The sequence below is a fragment of the Pseudochaenichthys georgianus genome, chromosome 10 (assembly GCF_902827115.2).
Source record: "Pseudochaenichthys georgianus chromosome 10, fPseGeo1.2, whole genome shotgun sequence".
Classification (NCBI taxonomy): domain Eukaryota; kingdom Metazoa; phylum Chordata; class Actinopteri; order Perciformes; family Channichthyidae; genus Pseudochaenichthys; species Pseudochaenichthys georgianus.
In genome coordinates, this window is record NC_047512.1 from 28963376 (window position 1) to 28982475 (window position 19100).

At 40.1% G+C, this 19100-nt stretch overlaps 1 protein-coding gene across 3 annotated transcripts in view; it reads left to right on the forward strand.

Moving 5' to 3' along the window:
* gria1a (glutamate receptor, ionotropic, AMPA 1a) overlaps positions 1-16013 on the forward strand; it is a 79922-nt gene extending 63909 nt beyond the window's left edge. The window contains exons 12-16 of one of the 3 annotated variants that reach the window (XM_034092612.2): positions 3728-3926; positions 4769-5016; positions 8079-8193; positions 13171-13305; positions 15677-16013. In XM_034092612.2, coding sequence (XP_033948503.1) covers positions 3728-3926; positions 4769-5016; positions 8079-8193; positions 13171-13305; positions 15677-15844 — 865 coding nt within the window. In that variant the 3' untranslated portion in view covers positions 15845-16013. Of the gene's footprint in view, positions 1-3727; positions 3927-4768; positions 5017-8078; positions 8194-8901; positions 9017-13170; positions 13461-15676 lie in introns of all 3 variants that reach the window. The other 2 variants (XM_034092614.2, XM_034092613.2) reach the window with 2 other exon arrangements.
* The last annotated feature ends 3087 nt before the right edge of the window (positions 16014-19100 follow it).

Genomic DNA, 19100 nt, shown 5'->3' on the forward strand with positions numbered 1-19100 from the left:
GAAGATCAGGATCTGACATACTGTAAAGAGATGGTCCAATTTGTTCTGCTGTCCATCATAACAGACACACATGAAGAGTTGAGAGTTGGTCTCTCTTATTCACTTCTTGTAATGGCTACAATTTGGAGAAACACGCAAGAGGAAAACATACCTGGATTCATATCTACTGTGTGACTATGTGTGTAGAAAGCAGTCACACTGTGTCAGAGCCCCATAATCTGCAAATGTATTTCAGCTATAAAGGGTTTTAGCGTCTTTTAGTTTTGTTTTTTCTTTCGGCTCCCAACTTCAATGTTTATTTATTTAGTCTCACCAGTCAAGTTAACCCCAGTTCCAGACTTAACATCAGCTGTTTTCTTTTTACATTACACATTTTGATGTTTAACTATTGGTAAAAACCCTTATAGTGAAACGTCTCACTCTTGCAACTGTAAGCACTTGAGTTACATAAGTAACCTAAATGTTTTGCAGAAAAACACCCCCCCCTCCAATCATAAACTATCTGCAGACGGCACATGTTATAGCATTACATGTATATAAGAACATGTTTGCTACCACATAAGGACACGATGATATGTAAGTATTACATGTTGCACTTGCTCAATATGGCCCAAAAAATGCTTATCTTTGTTCCGAAGTCGTGATCTCTCATAGTCACTCCACATGTTAAATATGCGGTTATTTCTAACTTGTGTTAGTTGAAACTGTTAATAGCTACACTAACATTTGGATGTAAGTGTAAGGACATACTATCAGGTCTGAATTAGATTGAAAATCAACAAAAATATTTTTGATTAATCATTATAGCATTTTTTTTTCTCAGAGCCTATAATGATGTTTTGAAATGTTTTTCTGAACAAAATAAAAACGCAGGCCTATTTTCTAGTTAAAGTTCCTTATTAAATGACACTATCAATTAATACATTCCAAACATTCAGCCCTCCATTGAGACTCAGTTGTTCTGCATTCCTCCATCACTAGACTACGAGTGCATTTGCTTTTCTCATTTATATTCATTTTTATTCCTTTTGCAATAAAATGGGCAGACTGAATAATTGATTAATCATTGCCTTAACAAGACTATGAAATGACAGTGCTACTTGGCAAGATTTCACGTGCTGTAGTCAGGCGGCTTAGTTAACGTTTTACTGATGCACCAAAGTCTGCGGCTGTGCAATAATGTATGAGGAGCGGGAAGGAGGCTCAGAAGGAAGCGAGCGTTCAAAAAGAGACAAACGGGTCTGTGTTTGCCAGTCGCTCTGCTCAACTAGGGAGGACTGCTGCAGGAGAATCAAGACACACACACACACACACGCTCACACACATGTACGCACACATTTCCCTTTCTCTCAGTCAGTAAATGGTGGCCTGGTTGTTCTTTTGCTCAGACAAACTCACACATTGTCTTCAGGAAGAAATAGTATGAGTGTGTATGTGTGTGTGTTTTTGCTCGTGCATAGCTGAATGCGTCAGTGTCAGTGCCAAGGTGTAGGCCATTGTTGTCTGGCCCAAAACAAGCGCCTGTCAGCCCCCCCCCAGCATGAATAAACAGGCAGGGAGCACAGCCGAGACGTAGGGTGGATGCAGGGGAAAGGAGAAAAGAAAGGAGAGGAAGAGAGAGCAATAGAAAGGGGGAAAAGGACGATTGAAGGAGAAGGATTAGACAGCTGCCATCTCCGGAGGCCAGCAGCAGTCAAAGCTAAGGAGTTTGTCAGCCTCTGGTGGTACTACCCAGTTTACTTTTCATCTACGCCATTTACCCCTCTCCCTCCATCTCACTTGAACAAACTGTCTCTCCACCCTCCCTTATGTTAGAGCAGATCTTAAAGTTTCCCTCCTCATGCTTTCTTGCAGTACCTGTGATTTTCTAGATACATAACACGATAAGCCCAAAGGTGTCATTAGCACTTCTCATTCAGTGTGATGCTGTGATATGGTGTGAAGCGATACGGATAATGTTTTTTTTTTAATTTATATTAATTGTATTTCTGGGGGAAAAGTTTTGCAGATGTCACCCTGGACTTTTTTTGTTGTCATCTTTTTACAACTTGATCTTAAGATAATATTGACCTGTATTTATTCCATACTAATAGTACGGATTTGCATGACCTTATAATACTTTTGCCACTTTATGAAAATACTACGATGTTGAAATCCTTGATTAACCCTTTTACATTTAAACTCCCACCAATAGACTTAATTTGGTCATCTTGTGACCCTGTACTTTCTTTGTGATGTCTCCCTCTTTATGGAAGTAGTTGATATTTTTTCTACATGTAGACATTTCTTGATTCACAGTTTGAAAGATAAATGATCATAAAACGTTTTGATGCTGAGGGGAATTGTTTTGCAGCAGTTGCAGGTAAATGCAGGAAAGAGTGGCAACATAAATGTGTGATGACGAGCTCAGCATGGGGGTCCTTTGACTTGGATGCTGATACAGGCGGTGCTGCTGGTGCCTATGGATTGATGGGTTCTTCTTAAACTATGTTCACATGAATATGTATTTAATCTGTCAAAGAAAGTCTGAGGACTGAGATGTGGTCAACTTTGGAGTATAAGTATGTCACAGTGTGTGGAATGTTTCACTTCTATAACTATGCAGAGCTGACACGGAGAGTTATGACACAAGACAATTGTGAATTATTTACTGCAACACTAAATATGCACAAAGGTATCTGAAAGAGCATGTTGCTTTTCTCACTGCGCAGAAAAGCTTAACCGTACCCACTCCCTTTTGAACAGTGATCAGTGAACAAGTCAGAAACCACACACGCACGCACGCACACACACACACACACACACACACACACACACACACACACACACACACACACACACACTGCAGACAGCTCTGCATTCTCCCAACTGATTTTCAAAGGCTCTGCATCCATCCTGTGTTTTCTCTGCGCTCGCTCCCTGACTGCTCTCTCATCATCCGCCCGTCATCTGAAAAGCATCTTAAATGATAACGTCTTAGCTTCTCCCTTCTTTTTTTTTCATACTTAATCTCGCCTTCATGTTCACGCTCCATTTGGCTTGACGGCACAAAGGTGAATCATGAAAGCCTTTTTTGTTTCAGATTTGTGACATGTTCATTGCTTAAGCTCCCCTGCTCTGTGCCTCGGCTCTGCTAGCGGGGACCCGGCGTGCTACGCGACATGATTTCTGCTGTCGCTGTTGTTCGAGCTGGCTCCTCTGGGGGTGAAGATACACGCCCAGAGAGAGAGAGAGAAGACACCGCAATTTTACTCATGGGATGTTGCTCCTAAATCACCCAGTTGTTGTTTTTTCGTTGTTTTTTTTAATAAATGCAATTAGAGTATTGCTAAGTGTTCCCCTCGGCCTATTAATATCCAACAATTAAAGTGCGTGGTTCAACAAAACATATTGGCAACTTTCTTAAAGTGAGATTAATTTGGCAGGCAGGAAGCTGAGTGGGCCTTTGTGGATCTGGTTATCTTTCCTTAGCACATGGGGCTAAGCTCTCCAAGCCTGGTGGAACGAAGATGTGTGAGTGCAGACCGAGTGTGAGGCTATGTAGGTCATTTGGATGGTGTTTACATCACAAGGTATTTAGATTGCTTTTCTCGATTGCGTGCAAAACTGTCGAGAAAAAGACAGTGTTGCTATTTGTCTTCCATGGCACTGCTTTAACATGTAATTGACTCCTGATTGTCTTCAATCTATTTGTGACTAACCAAAGGTCCTGACCTTCTTTTTGTAGCTCTCTGTCGGGCCGCATTGTTGGAGGCGTGTGGTGGTTCTTCACCCTCATCATCATCTCCTCCTATACTGCCAACTTGGCTGCCTTTCTGACAGTGGAGAGGATGGTGTCTCCTATAGAGAGCGCTGAGGATTTGGCCAAGCAGACGGAGATCGCCTATGGAACGCTGGATGCTGGCTCCACCAAAGAATTCTTCAGGGTGGGGAACCGAGATTGAAACATTCATTCAGACCATCAATGTCTACCTGTGTGACAGATACACAGCATTCCTGCTACTGCTTCACAATGAAATCAACCCTGTGGTTAGCAGCCAGTTGGACGCTTTTAATGTGAAGAAGCATCAGAAGTTATGTTAGGAGTTACAGCGAACAGTAAGGCTCACATCCGCAAGATAAAATTACTCACGGTAATACTGGATATCATGCATCCTTCATTTCCCGTTGAATCCAGAATAGGAATGGCCTGCTATGCCGCTAAAATGAAAATTACTAGATAGTTAGCTAACTACAAAATGTACAAATGCCAACCATAGACAAAACAAATGCCAACCATAGAAAGTATTTCAAAATGATAAAATGGAAATTTGAAGTATTATAACAATAACACTAGAGATGCCTGATGGCAATTTTCTTCTTCAAATTTCAAAATCTGATTGGCCAATTCAGATTTTTACTGGATCGATTTATTTTCTCTCTGAGAACTAAAATTGACAGTGTTCAGTAACCTTTCAATTTAAAATGTTCAAAGAATTGTTTAAATGTTGACTTATCCAAAATGGCAACAGGTTGGGCGGTATTCTTGTTGTCAAACCCTTTTACAATCTTGATTTCTTCTTCATTCTTCACGGAAATGTAAAACTGATAGGCCGGTCACCAGTCGAGGCAGGTTCAAATTAATATGATTAAAATCTAATTATTGTATGAAAATGTAAATAATTATAGCTTCAAAACAGCATCATATATCTTTAACTTAGAGTATTCACACTGACAATGTCTCTTTCTCTGTCTTCCCATCTCTTTCTTCAACAACTCTGGCCTTCAGAGGTCGAAGATCGCCGTGTTTGAGAAGATGTGGTCGTACATGAAGTCGGCCGACCCGCCTGTGTTTGTCAAGACGACAGACGAGGGCGTGATGAGAGTCAGGAAGTCTAAGGGCAAGTATGCCTACCTGTTGGAGTCCACAATGAACGAGTACATAGAGCAGAGGAAACCGTGCGACACTATGAAGGTGGGAGGAAACCTTGACTCTAAAGGTTATGGCATCGCCACACCAAAGGGCTCCCCTCTCAGGTAAGCCCCTGCCACTGCAGCATGGCTAGATAAAAGCCTATGAGAGCTTTTAGTGGAGCTTGTGCATGAGCCTCATCCGTGACCTGTTGATTTGTCCATTGACCTTAGTTATTGAAGCCTTTATGCATACTTTTTTATCATAATAAAACAACATTTCAGTATTAGTATCCTGTTTTATGCTCAGAAATATAACGCATGGCATCCATTTGTCCAGCTTCATTTAACTTGGCCTTTTTTTTGCACACTGTCACATTTACATCTTCATGATTCCAATGTTCAACACTACCAACCATCTTTAATTGTGCCTGCATATGAATGTATGCAGATAGCCTATTCATAGCTGACTTGTGAGCAGTAGCAGGAGTGTAAAGTAGGACTATGAGATGCACCATCCTGTTTAAGCAGCACTTGTTTTCCTGCTGCCATATAATTACATTCTCGACCTTGATGAGCATGTGTTGTGGCTGGTGACTGCTTTGAATCTGAAGTGTCCCCTTCAACACAAAGAAACTCGTACAACATGTAAATACACCTCTCACGAACCAACAAGGCCTTTAAAAGCAGGATAACCATTTATGGAGGGCTTCAATCCATATGGCTACTTTTCCACTTACGCCAAGGCTCACACTTCAAATGTGATGTCAGCGGAGATGCATTTATATTTGACACATTCAATGTGATAATGAATGTAATGAACAATAATTCATACTTGATGTGCTACCTTTTCATATTACATTAACACCCTAAACTAAGTTCCCATTCATATGTGTGTTGGAAGTACAGAGAGAGCGCTGGAGCTGGTGGCATCTGAAGCTTTTAATCTATCTTTATTAGGCCTCATTCAATGGGCCATATGGGGAGATGTTATTCAAACGTACTAAAGATACATTCAGGCTTTCCACCTTGTTTGGCAGCCCCAAGAAAGAGCCCGCTGTCTTGAGATGTCGTTAACGTCTTGTTCAAGGCTCCATTTCAATTTTCATTAAAAACACAGTTCAAGCAGCAACTAAGTGTTGTATTAGTGACAATGTAACTGGTGAGAGTAATCTGCTCACAGGTCATTTCAGATTGGTCCAAACCTATAATGTAGCAATGTGCTGCTGTGTTGATCAGCCGAGGATGTCCCCATTATCTCTTTCTCTCTCTGTTAATGTGATATTTTATATTCTGTGGACATTCGCATATGTCTGATACTGAGTTTTGGCCACATATGACAAACATTCATGACTGAGTATGTTCCTAATAATTCATACATTTTAATGGTTAAAGGAGAACTTGACTACTTGTCACCTGGGGTCACACATCAGGGGATGTCCACTGAATTCAAAGAGTTGGGTTCAATGATACCTGCAATGCATTGTTAATGCAACGATTTGCAATTGATTAGACTTTTTCTCTCTTTAAAACCTTTAACTCAGGATCTGGTTATCATTTTAAATACATACCGTACAGTAACATACACAGTTTACGATATTTGATTACTGGTGATGTGTATGGATAGAGTACTTACAAACAGCACACGTATTAGTCTGTCCATCCAACTTTTCAAACTAATTTCCGGGACAAAGTGCAGAAAATATACTTTAAGAAAACTTCCATGCATCCACTTTTGGTTATAAAGCTAAGTTATAATGACACTGTCAATATATTATTAAAAGCTTACGAATGTTTTCACAAGTGTAGAGTAACAGTAGTACCTTAACACATCAAAGTAAGCTCACTGCAGCACATAAACAAAGCAGAAAAGAAAATATGTAATATGATACTCAATCTGCTTATTAAGGTCAGTATTGGGGCTGTTCTGACCTGACAGATCTGAGCCACTGGATATATGACAATACATATGCATTCTAACATGCGTATTGCAGTGCAGGTCTAATTGAAAGTAGCACTTTGAAAATAAAGATACTAAAATGACCTAACTCTTCATTTTAGAGGATGTACTGACGACCTGTCTTCAAACTACACGTCTGTGAAATGTTCTGCATATATTCCCCCTGCTTCATTTTTACACGTATGATTTCCAGCCACCACCATGCCTGCCTGACTGTTAAACTCATCCCACCTTACATGCAGTACAGTAGCCTGACTGACATGTCTGCTCACTTCAAACGTAACAAGTGACCTGCAGGTCTCCATGTTCACTCACTTTGACTTCTTTTATTCTGCCTGCTTACTCTGGGCTGAGAAAGAATTCAGAGGTTTTACCAGCTCTGAGGATACCTGTGTTCCCTACAGCTGTGTTGTTTATTAGGGTTAGGGGGGAAAGACACAATACCAAACTCAAATTTCACTCCACAGAAGAATTGACACTGATTTGAGAGAAAAAACCATCTGGTAATGGCTGTAATCTTCACTTCTTTTATGCAAATTCTGATTGCAGAGTGTGCCTTTCTGTGATTTGTGGATGGAGAGAGTCTTTGTCCGTGGCCCGTCAGTCAGCTATAGGAAATACACACACACGCTCACCAGAGACAGAGAGCAAGCCTTGGGGAGATGCTTTGGATGAGCTGCTTCATATAGATTCACGATCAGGACTCCAGCTACAGTTGGCCACACAGTTTCCTTTCAGCCTGATTAGGAAACAGCTTGATGTGGAATTGAACCTGGCAGTTAAAACATTGAAAACCTCAGTCTGCATTTGTATCTTCTTACAGTTCAAAATGAATCAAGACAGGCTTCTATTCACTGAGAAGCACTTGTGGTTTGAATATTGATGGGTAGTTACCATAGCAATCTGTATGCTGATGCCACTGAAAGGAAATTACCATCTGTAGATCGACTTCCGCATCCAAGGCATCTCCATTCACAGTCTGTGCTCTGCCTCCTTCTGAGGCCCCTGATGGTAAAACCTGACTCTGCTACTGTATGGGCACTCTTCAGCCCATTGCAGATACACAACTAACATGCATCTAAAGACAGCACTCCTGCTCCATATCAGTAGGCACATGCAGGAGTTTCAATGTCAATCTTTTCATAATCACCACCACCATGCGACCAATCTCTTTATATCTGTCCCATAGAGTGTCTCCTAATGGTTATCGTTTTATCATATTTTCAAGAAACCCAGTAAACCTGGCAGTGTTAAAACTGAACGAGCAGGGCCTCTTGGACAAATTGAAAAACAAGTGGTGGTACGACAAGGGAGAGTGCGGCAGCGGGGGCGGGGACTCCAAGGTCAGAGCCAGTTTGATAAACCCTGCGGGTAACCCACCACCACTGGGAGTGGGAGGTTGTGGGGAGGGGGGCAACCGGCAGGCCCACACTGCACTGCCACTCTAGCAACACTTAATCTCTCTGTGGTGTAGCGAAAGGGCAAAGAAAACAGGCGAAGGGGGGTGATTATTTGGCTAGCGGTGGCTATATTTGCAAACCACAGAGAGGGACATTTTGCATCATGTCCCCTGCTTCAACTAAACCAGCATTGATGATTTAAAAGTGATCAGTGTTTATTAATTAAACCATCTGCATCCCCGGTGCTCAATCGTGTTTTAAGAGCCCATGCTTCTATTTAGTTAAAATTAGATGTTAACTTTAGCAAATTACGCCTTTCACAAAAGATGCAATTGGGACCTCCGTGTTGCTTAAGTGACGTTCGCAGTGTGCCGGTTACCCCGAAGTGATATAGTAATACACATCTAGTGTCTCAGGGAGCCACCGACCAAGCTAGATGGAGTATTAATGCATATCACTTTAACTCTGATGTTTATAATGATGTTTCTGCTTTATATACATGTGTGTGTGGTGTGTGTGAAAAGGTATTGTTTTTTACATTTTAAGCAAGCATTAACGTGTGTATGTAATTGCTGCTCTGTGTCTCTGAATCAATAACATAAAATAACATGGTATAATATGTTATTTATGTTATTTTCTTATGGTTGGAAGAATCCCAGTAAACCTAGCGGTGTTGAAATTCAATGAGCAAGCCGTCTTAGACAAACTGAAAAACAAATGGTGGTACGATAAAGGGGAGTGTGGCAGCAAGGACTCCGGAAGAAAGGTTAGTCTCCGACCCAAAACCTGTCCCCTCACACCACCTCCAAGCACTACCCCTGATCCTAGACCATCCCCCAAGTCCAGCCCTCAGCCTCTATTACACTGAGCAGTACCCCCCATGTGGTTCTAGCAGTACTGCTGTATTGGCCCGAACATAAGGCAAACTCCCATGTACCAGTTTTGGGATTGACTTAAACATCGGCTGAACACTATACAGAACAATATACAGTAGGCAGATACACTGTGCTTAACATATATTGTGTTAGAGAATCAATATTTAAATCTGCTAAAATAAATTACTGAATTAAATCCTCTTGATTTAATTAAAAAAATTGTTTTAGTTTGAAAGTCCTACTGCTGAGAATAAATGATACATACGTGTAATGCCGTGATCAGCAAGCACTTTTAAACGTGGGAATTTGTTTAATTGGGTTTGACATTTTTCTAGAATGACAGTCCAGTCCATTTGTGCTGTAGCATTAACATGTGGCAGCAGAACCGTTCCATAAGTTAAACAGAGTCTGCCTGATTTGTAACTGGCCAATGCCAATAAAAAGACCATAGTTAATGCCAAAGCAAAGTTTAACAGTAGTAGAAATAGAGCGGGTTCATAAAGTCAGCAGACTGACTCAGTTATGTCAGTTGAACCACAATATCTTTCTGGGGTAGGGCAGCTCGATTATGGCAAAAATCATAATCTCGATTATTTGGGTCAATAATTGATATCACGATTATTAAAAACGATTATCCATTTACTTTGAAAACATCAATTTATTGGAGAAAACAAATTTGAACAGTATGTTTTTAACAGTTGATTACCCTGAACTTTAAGTATAATTTAGCTGAAAAACCAATACAAACAAAATAATTAAAAAAGAAAAGTAATAATAAAAAAATAATCGTTTTATTTCGATTACGTTGTTTTCGTAATCGTTGCAAGCCATAATCGTAATTGCGATTACAATTCTGGGGTAGGCAAACATTAGCCATCAAAAGCTAAAATCATTGTCTTATATTCGGGCCATTACTCACGTGTTTCTCTTGTGTCTTTTTTTCCTGCTGAGTTTGTTTTTTTCAGATATTTAATGTTCATTGACAGTGTGTAAATAGAAAAAATATTTATTTTAAATATATAACCTCTGCAGTCATCTGCAAGTAAAAAGTGGTATGAGTAATTTGTATTCCACTTCCAGTCCCCTTAAAAATGCATTTCCAACCTCTCCAACATACAGATCAAGTGTGATGATAACCTTGAGTTTGTACTGTAGATTGAATATGAATCAGTTTAAACGCAATCTGCAATTCCTTCCCAAGGAGAAAGACTTAGAAAAGCAACAGAGAAGGACGTGAGGGGGACAGATGATGACATTAGGCATTTGACTTTGCTTAACCTTTCAAACATGTTAAGCTGTAACCTTTTGCGTTCTGGTCCTGATAATAATCCTGCCCCTAGCACTCTGCACTGTGTCCATGTGTGGATGTAAACCCTGGCAATCTGCTCGAACGACCCTGAGTCACACCAATCTGCCACTGTGCTCATACATTATCAGTTAATGCTGTCTTCTGTTTCAAACAGTAGTTTTCCCTGACAGAAAAGCTTGAATGTGTTTGCCAGCTGGCCTTCTGAACCTGTCAACACAGTACAAGTGCCAACCTTTTTGTCATCCTTTTCCTTACATTTGGATACTCAAGGACAGGGGTGTGAAATGATGTGCCATGACGGGCTGAAGAAATTGAGATGTATCTAAGGATGTATCATAGAGTTCCATTTAAGGAGAGATTTTGTAGCATAAACAAAATAGAGTTTTGCTAGTCTACAGTCACATCTATATTTAAATGTACTCCGCAATGACATTTTAAATCCCTTTATAGTAAAGATGTATTAATTTTGCAACATACATTGACTTGTACAGTAAGTTATCATTTGACAGTTTGGGAAATGGTCTTGTTGCTTTAGAGCAGAAAGTTATATAATACGATTCATACCACTGAATACCGCTAACTACCTGAATGTAGCTAACAACAGCCAACAGCTAAAGTTAGCTTAGGCTAGCAGAAGGATAATCATGGGAAAGCTATGCTATCTCTATCCCAATGGGACCAATTCTGCCTACCAGCACCTCTAATGCTAACTGATTAGCGAGGTAAACCTCATATATAAAAACAAAAAAAAGAAGAGTGTTTTATCTAATAAACAAACAAGTCCAAATGTCCCTAGCTGTTTACACATGTTGAAGTCTTTATGCTAACATAAGCTTACTTAAATGCCAGTGTTGTTGATCTTTTTATCTATCACTCTGCAAGAAGGGAAAAAGCTATTCTTTAAATATTTAGTCAGCACTCACAACCTGAATAATGTGATATATTTGACTGTCAGTAGTATCCCCATCTGCTTAAAAAACTCACAAGTTTTCCCAAACTACTCCAACTCACTACCCTAAATTACGCAAATAGCTTTATGAAGGGCTTAGACTAGAGACTTAATAAGTACTTTGGGTGGTATAATTTTAGTTTTTTTGTTTGGACACACATTGTATTTTAATTTTTTTTAATGAATTGGACCGACTCCAGGAAGCTTAGCAACTATAGCTTCCAGGGATAAACAAGAATGTAGCAGAAGAGAATTAAATGGTCATTCAAATGAAGTGTAGTCCATGTGTGATGCAAAAAGCTGCAATCTCTCAGTCCTCCATAGCACATAGTTTGACACATATTCCCTGGTATAAAATGTATTTTCATAATTCTACTGACTCACAGGGTATCCACTTTATCGTTGGTCAAAATGCAGACTTAATGTAATTTAAATGCTAATGTTCCCATAGGCTAGAAAAGGTTTGGTTTAAGTGAATAGAACAAATAAAAGCCCAAATGTAGAGGTAGAGTTCAGAGGCATAATAAAGTGTGTTCATGTTCTATTAATCTCCTCAAGTGACACAAATATATTCCAAAAATGGATTTACATAAAACAACATCCTCATTAGACCCCATTGTTTCACGAGAGCCCTTTAGGTTGACTCATTTAGGTCTTAATGGTTCCCTTTCATAGCAGACTATAAATAGGCATAAATGTGAGTTAAGTGCATTAGAGATTAATGACCGATAAAATGGAGCAATGTCAAACCAAGATTTGTTTGTGCTGTTGCTGCATGAATGCATGTGTTGTGGAGTGCATTTTACTTTACCCCTATCCCCTTAAAAAATATATATTTTTGAAAAAGAACCATGTGTTTCAGTATTTTACTTTAATGTTAATATATGTTTTGTTTAAAAAGCTTAGTATTGTATACATAAGTAATATAAATTCCAGACCAGTATTTATTGTCATCTTCTGGGGCCTGTCTCACAAAGCGAGTGCAATACAGTCAGCTTTTAAGATATGGCTCCCACGTGAATATGCTAGGTAGCCTGAAACAGGGAATACGTGTCTTCTTTATCAATTGAAAGGTTTCAATACATTTGCTTTTGATCAGGAGTTTGATTTCCCAAATTAAAACAAATACTTGATAAATGCCTTTGACTAAAATGTACATTGAATAAATCACTGGGAGATCATTTTGGGTGTCCTTTTTTAAATCAACAAAGTTGATGTCTACAATGCATACGATATGCAGAAGTGGATTTCATTATTTGCTTTTTTCAACTATACAATGGTTTCACTGTTTCTTACACATTCAATCTTACTTTGTGAGACAAGCCTCCAAAATATGGTTCCGTTAAAGATGTTTTGGTGTGTGTGCGTGTGCGTGTGCGTGTGCGTGTGCGTGTGGTGTGCGTGTGCGTGTGTGTGTGTGTGTGTGTGTGTGTGTGTGTGTGTGTGTGTGTGTGTGTGTGTGTGTGTGTGTGTGTGTGTTGTCCTCTGGTCTTTTACTATACATGTTATTTGTATATTATATGTGCTGTATTTTGTCTCTATGTGGGCCTAGTTCGTCTTCAGGGTCATCTGTATAAAATGTGTGTACTCTTAAGTGTGTATGGGTTGGAGTTTGTGTATATGTATGTGTTCCTATGCTGTAATGTATTTAAGTTAAACAAATGTTTGTCTATAATTAAGTGTGTATGAATCAGTGTTTTAGTCCTGTGTGTTTAAAGCTGTTTTGTTGCCACTATCTTTCCTCACCCCTTGGCTCTGCCCTCTTCCCTCCTTCCCTCCCCCTCCAGGACAAGACGAGCGCTCTGAGCCTCAGCAATGTGGCGGGGGTCTTCTACATCCTGATCGGCGGCCTGGGCCTGGCCATGCTGGTGGCGCTGGTGGAGTTCTGTTACAAGTCCAGGACCGAGTCGCGCCGAATGAAGGTGTCCACCGCGCGAGCTGCTGCCGCCTCAGCCGCTCAGGCCTTTCACTGCTCAGCCTTAGACAGTGGTGCTAGCGCCCCCTACACAGAGCTGCAGAGCTACGGCCTGTACGCCAACAACACTGTTAAGATATAAGGGCAGAGCACAGCCATGGGGTAGGAAACGCTGTGATTCAAACCATGATGATGATGATGATGATGATGATGATGATAATGATGATGATGACATCCGCCTCCTCACCCTTCCGCCCATCTAACCGTGATCACAGTAGGGCCTCTGTTGGCTTCCACCGCAGTCCAAACGCTGTCCTGTACCTCTCTCTCTAACTCTGCCGCTACCTCGCTCAGTCTTTACGTCCCTGATCTACTGCAATGTTGTTGAATCACTTAATTCTAAAATTGCCATTATGCCTGTTTTTTATTTGTAGCACTTTAGCTGATATTACAGAACTACAGAGCCAAGAGAGAAACAATACTGTAAAGATCATCTTTTTTTTAAAAAATAGGGGGTAATCTTTCTGAAATTCATAATTATTTTTGTTCATCCAAAACAGGAAGGGAAACGATATTTGCTAGGTTAAAACATGTCATTGTTGTTGTAATACAAGTGTTTGCCGCCCACTACAGACTAAAAGTGCACCACTACCCCACGTTTTCCCTTAAGATGTAATATTTCTGTGCACTTCAAACACATATACTTACATTGTGTTAAGTACTTTTTACTGCTAATTTGCCATAAGGTAAAAGTCAAGTTCTTTAAGTCTTCTTATTTAAAGGGGTAGTGGTGCCCTTCAGCCTCTTGTGGCAGACATGAGTATTGCAACAACAAACTGAATAAAATAAATCTATTTAAATCTAACTTAGAAAACGTTTTTTATTTTTCTAACATGCCTCTCATGGCCGTTAGTTTTGCAGGGTTGAACTCATCTTGAGAAAAGGTTGTCTTTAAATGTACCGTTTGCTCTCATCCCCTTTACAGTATTATATTGACAATGTGTTGATATAAAGATTTGATTTATATGAGTTACTCACTGAGTTTGATTATATGAAATCCAACTAATTAAATGCACATAAAAAAGGCAAATTCTAGTTAAATCCCATTACTCTGCTCATTTATATAATCTCACAAATGAATATGTTTTACTACTTTTACAGCACAGGTATAAAGGCAATTTGAATTACAGTGGTACATCTATCTACCTCTGTCGCTCTGAGCAAATCTCTCCTTTGCTCCTTCTTCTCTTTTTGCTGACTGTCTCGCAAACGCAGGGCCCATTGTGGTGAACATCCTTTATATGTATACCATAAGGCAGGCCTGGTACATGTGTGTTATCACTGCTCGAACCTCAAACAGTCTAACTCAAACTGTTGTCTGTCCAGAAACTAAAAGGAAGGACTTGTTGCTTGTTATATTTTATCGGGAGATGTGAGATTTCTCCTGACAGCAGTGGTATTGTAGCTTTTAGTCATCTGCTTCATGGACCAATTTGCAACAAACAACCTTTGTTTCATTCTTTCAACATCAAAGGCCCCCGCTGATATACTCTCAGTGTAAACAGCGAAAAAGACAAGACAGGCCCAAGACAAGGACTGATTTTCAACATGAGTCTCTTTTACGTTTTAATCAGCCCACGAAGAGGCTCCTGATCAGTATGCTGATGAGATTTGCGAGCAGTGTATTAGTGCAGAAGTGCCTTTATGCTGTTTGGCTTGAAAGAAACAACAATGGCGTTCCAATTAGAGGCTGGTGTGAATCTCCAAACCCCATGCAGCACTCACCAGTTCCTCTAGATCTCACTCGCTTTGCCCAATTGAATCCACTATAGGGGGTGCAGGCAAACACTAAAGACACACACACACACACATGTGTATCACACATCATTAGGTTGGCTTTCAGGCTCAGTGGCTTTTATGACGCGAGAATGGGGAATGAAGCTATCAAACCAATGAGTGAAGCCTCAACCCCCTTCTTACTGCCCACACTTTGCTCTGCTCCTCCTGTTGCAGAGTGGGACATTGATCGGCCGGCACCACGGTTTACCACCCGCGAATATCACTCAGACCCACATTAAGAGGGTGAAAGCCGGCACCCGGTGACTCCGAACAGCTACATCTGCTCCTGAATTTCTTGGCGGGCCAGCAACACATTTAGATAGAGACACAAATAGCTGATTAAATTCATCTTATAAAGAAAGAGAAACTGCATAACCTATCTTTATTGTCCTATATTTTAAAGTCCTTTATAGTAATTGTCTGCGCTGCTACCTCTAACTGTTGCATTAACTCTGCTCTGATTAGGATATAATGCATGCATGTGTGTAAGAGTGAGATATGTGGACTAACTATAATCCCTTTTATGTTTCTGTCTTCAGCAATCCATCAACGACGCCATGCGCTGCTCCTCCCTGACCCGAATGAGTGGCAACGGAAGCGGCGGAGAGAACGGACGAATCCTCACCCACGACTTCCCCAAGACCGTTCAGACGCTGCCCTGTATGAGCCACACCGCCAGCATGGGACTGGGTGCCTCCGGCATGTGATCCTCACATGACTGTGCTGGCGGCGAGGAATCGGCAGGGTGAGGCAGAAAAAGAGCACAAGACTCTAAATCTCAAAAATCATGGCTGTTTGGTTTGCCCCATCTTTCCTCCTGGCTGTCAACGTGCCCGACTTGAACAAGACTTTACCTACTGCCAAAATGCACTCTCGAACCGCTCATTACAAAACTGAGACTCGCAACATTTTTTTTAATAAGTGGATGTTTGAAAAAACAGACACTGAGGAAAAAAAAGGGATTTGTGCTGCAATAAAGAAGCCGTCAACGGGGCGTGTTTTTGGAATTTTTTACAGTGTTAATTTTTGTGGGAAGAAAATAACTTTATTGTTTAGTGTGACGCCTGCGCTGTGCCATTTCGATGGAGCTGTTGACGTAAGTCTGCTTGTGCAATATCTTCACTTCCACTGCTGACCTTGTACTACCTAGACGCTTTCTGATGGCTGATGGAACATGTCTTTGCACAGATGTGGCAGGGGTGGACAAACACTTGTGACTGCTACGATGATTTCATATTGTTTTGGGACACTCCTGCTCTCTTTCCCTCTCACATTTACACGCCATTTTGGGATGACAAAGTGCTCTGCGGAGCAAAGACAGATTTTAAGATAAAGTATATGGTTTTACAAAACTGTAATAGCGCAAAGATATTTGTCACAAGGTTGATTCGATTTATCCGCAACTGAAGGTGAACACCGTTTAGATCAGCAGTTGACCAGGCCACAACAAACATGCATTGCTGCTACACCTCATTTAACACAACATGCCTTGTCTTTGTGCCATATGACCATTCTCACACATACACACACATACACACACATACACACAGATACACATAAGAGTTCATATTTAGTCAGAGATTCAGAAATCACTTGACCTAACAAAGGCTATAAAACAGGAACAAAACAAAACACTGACACATTACTCCGTGGCTTTGTACAGTACTGAGTGACCTTACACTGTATTATACTGTTGTGACATTCATAGCATATCCATTGATATACTGGGGAGTCTATTTGCAGCAAACATTGAAGAACAATGATTGACAGATTCAGATATAATCTGCAGAAAATATTCTTCAAACTATTGTTGGAGCTGCATAATTCCCTCCCTCCTGTGATGTATTTTCAGCTGTATTCAGTTGTTATTGATATGGGCAGTGAAGCCACTCAATTCATCCCGGGCAGATCGCGCGCGACCTATAAAGGGGAAATTGGCCTCCTCTAGCTAGCTTAGAATTGAAACATGCGATGTGACTGGCAGACTCACCTTCACATTTGTCCGTGTTTATTAACAGTCAAGGTTTCCGTTTGTCCCATACTGCCTGGCTGTAGAGTTCTTCCTTTTTCAGATGTCATGTAAACAGAATTAGAGCGGCGGGTCCTGAACAGCAGAGGGCAGAGATGACAAAAAATGACTGCCTCGGTTTGGCATGTTAAACCAAAATTCCACCATTTCAATACTTCTAACACAAAATGACTATTGGTGATGTGCTTTGCATTTCTCGGGTCGTTATGTCCGTTAGTGGTACACACAGCAGAAAACGGACTTGGGGTCATAACAGGCCATTTAAATGAAAGAAAAGAATAAGGCTGGCATAATCATATATTTTCTTTTTGTCAACAAATATTGTGAAAACACACAACAACAGGATGTCATCTATTTGGAGGATTAAGCAATATATGCCACAATAAGTGATGACATTTTCAGTTTGCCATCCAACGAATCGGATGAAACAGCACCCACGTAATCCCAACAAAGCTGATTACTTTTCAGTGTTAAACTATTAATGAATTTAACAAGTTTTTATGACTTTTGACTTTGCATGTCTTAATGAATGTGTAATGTTTCGATGGAATTTAAAACTTCTTAACTCCTTACCCCGTTTGTGTCTACAGAAGGCGTACATATTAAAAACATCTCACAAATGTAATGTTTTAAATTTAAAGAATGCTTGGTATTTTTGCTAAAACAACCGACTTGGTTATGTAGTTTTATGAAAATGTTACTTAAACAGAAAAACATAGAGCATATACTATACTATAATTCAGCGATGGATTAATACACAATTGATGCACTGGTATACTATATGAAGTATATATAACAGCCGGGAAGTGTGGTACTAAAGTACAGTGCCCTTATTTATAAGTTAATTAAAGAATATTTCAGCCAGAAGCTGTGGCTCATTCATATGTTTTTAAATAAAATACAATAGCAAACAATTGAGTACACAGGCGATACTTGATTGTAAGATTACTTTATTGTCAGTTGTAGTCTTTTCATAGGAAATGTTGACAAGAAGAAGAATATTGAATTTGGACAGCCTCATCCTTTAAACTTTAAATCTTGTCGGTGAAAACTGCCATAGCTGGAATAAAACTTGTAATAATGCTTCACAGCCCGAGGTTATATAAAGGGTACATTCTGTGCCTTCTTCCAAAACAAGCATCTGCTCCTCTTACCTTTCCACCTACACAAATCTTCCACTCTCATTTCGGGTAGATGAAAGATGAGGAATGATGTATAAGAAATCGTAAAACTGCAGTAATTCATCACAACATAAGCCTTGAAATGCACTGAACATCATCATCTCCACTCACGGTCGACATCTGAGTCAGACAGTGTCCAAAGGTGCGTTTTTACTTTAAGGTGACTGGAAGGTTGTTGCTTGAAATGGGATTTTCGCTGCTGCTGGATGCCAGAGGTCAGCTGTAGATTATGTACGGCCCAGTCTTGCTGACCTCTAATCTCACAGCAGAGGCCAAGCGCCTGTACAAAGGCGGCACCCCCTGCTTCCACTGCTGCCCGCATATTATTTTTCTTCTCCTCTGAGTTTCTGCTTTAAAAAATATAGTACCAAATCCAATGTATGACGTCTCTCTTTGTCTAGATTGTCATACAAGCAAGAAAAATAGGCAGTCAGAGTTTACTGAAATCATACATATCTCCACCTATTATGTATATAAAAGGCTTTTCTCTCCCCCCGGTGAAATGTTTGTACTTTTCCTTTACTTCCCCCATCTATGCGTCTTCTTTTGCTGATGTTGTATTAATTAGAACACGGCACAGCTCTCTCCAACGGAGGCTTTACCTTCAGACAGATGTTTTATATGCCATAAAAGATTTGTTAAAAAAACAAATAATAATAAAAAAAGACACTCAATGTTTGTATTATAAAGGAGAGTTGGGTGCCGGGAAAGTGTTATACACTTTAACGAGTGTAAAAAATAAAACACATGATG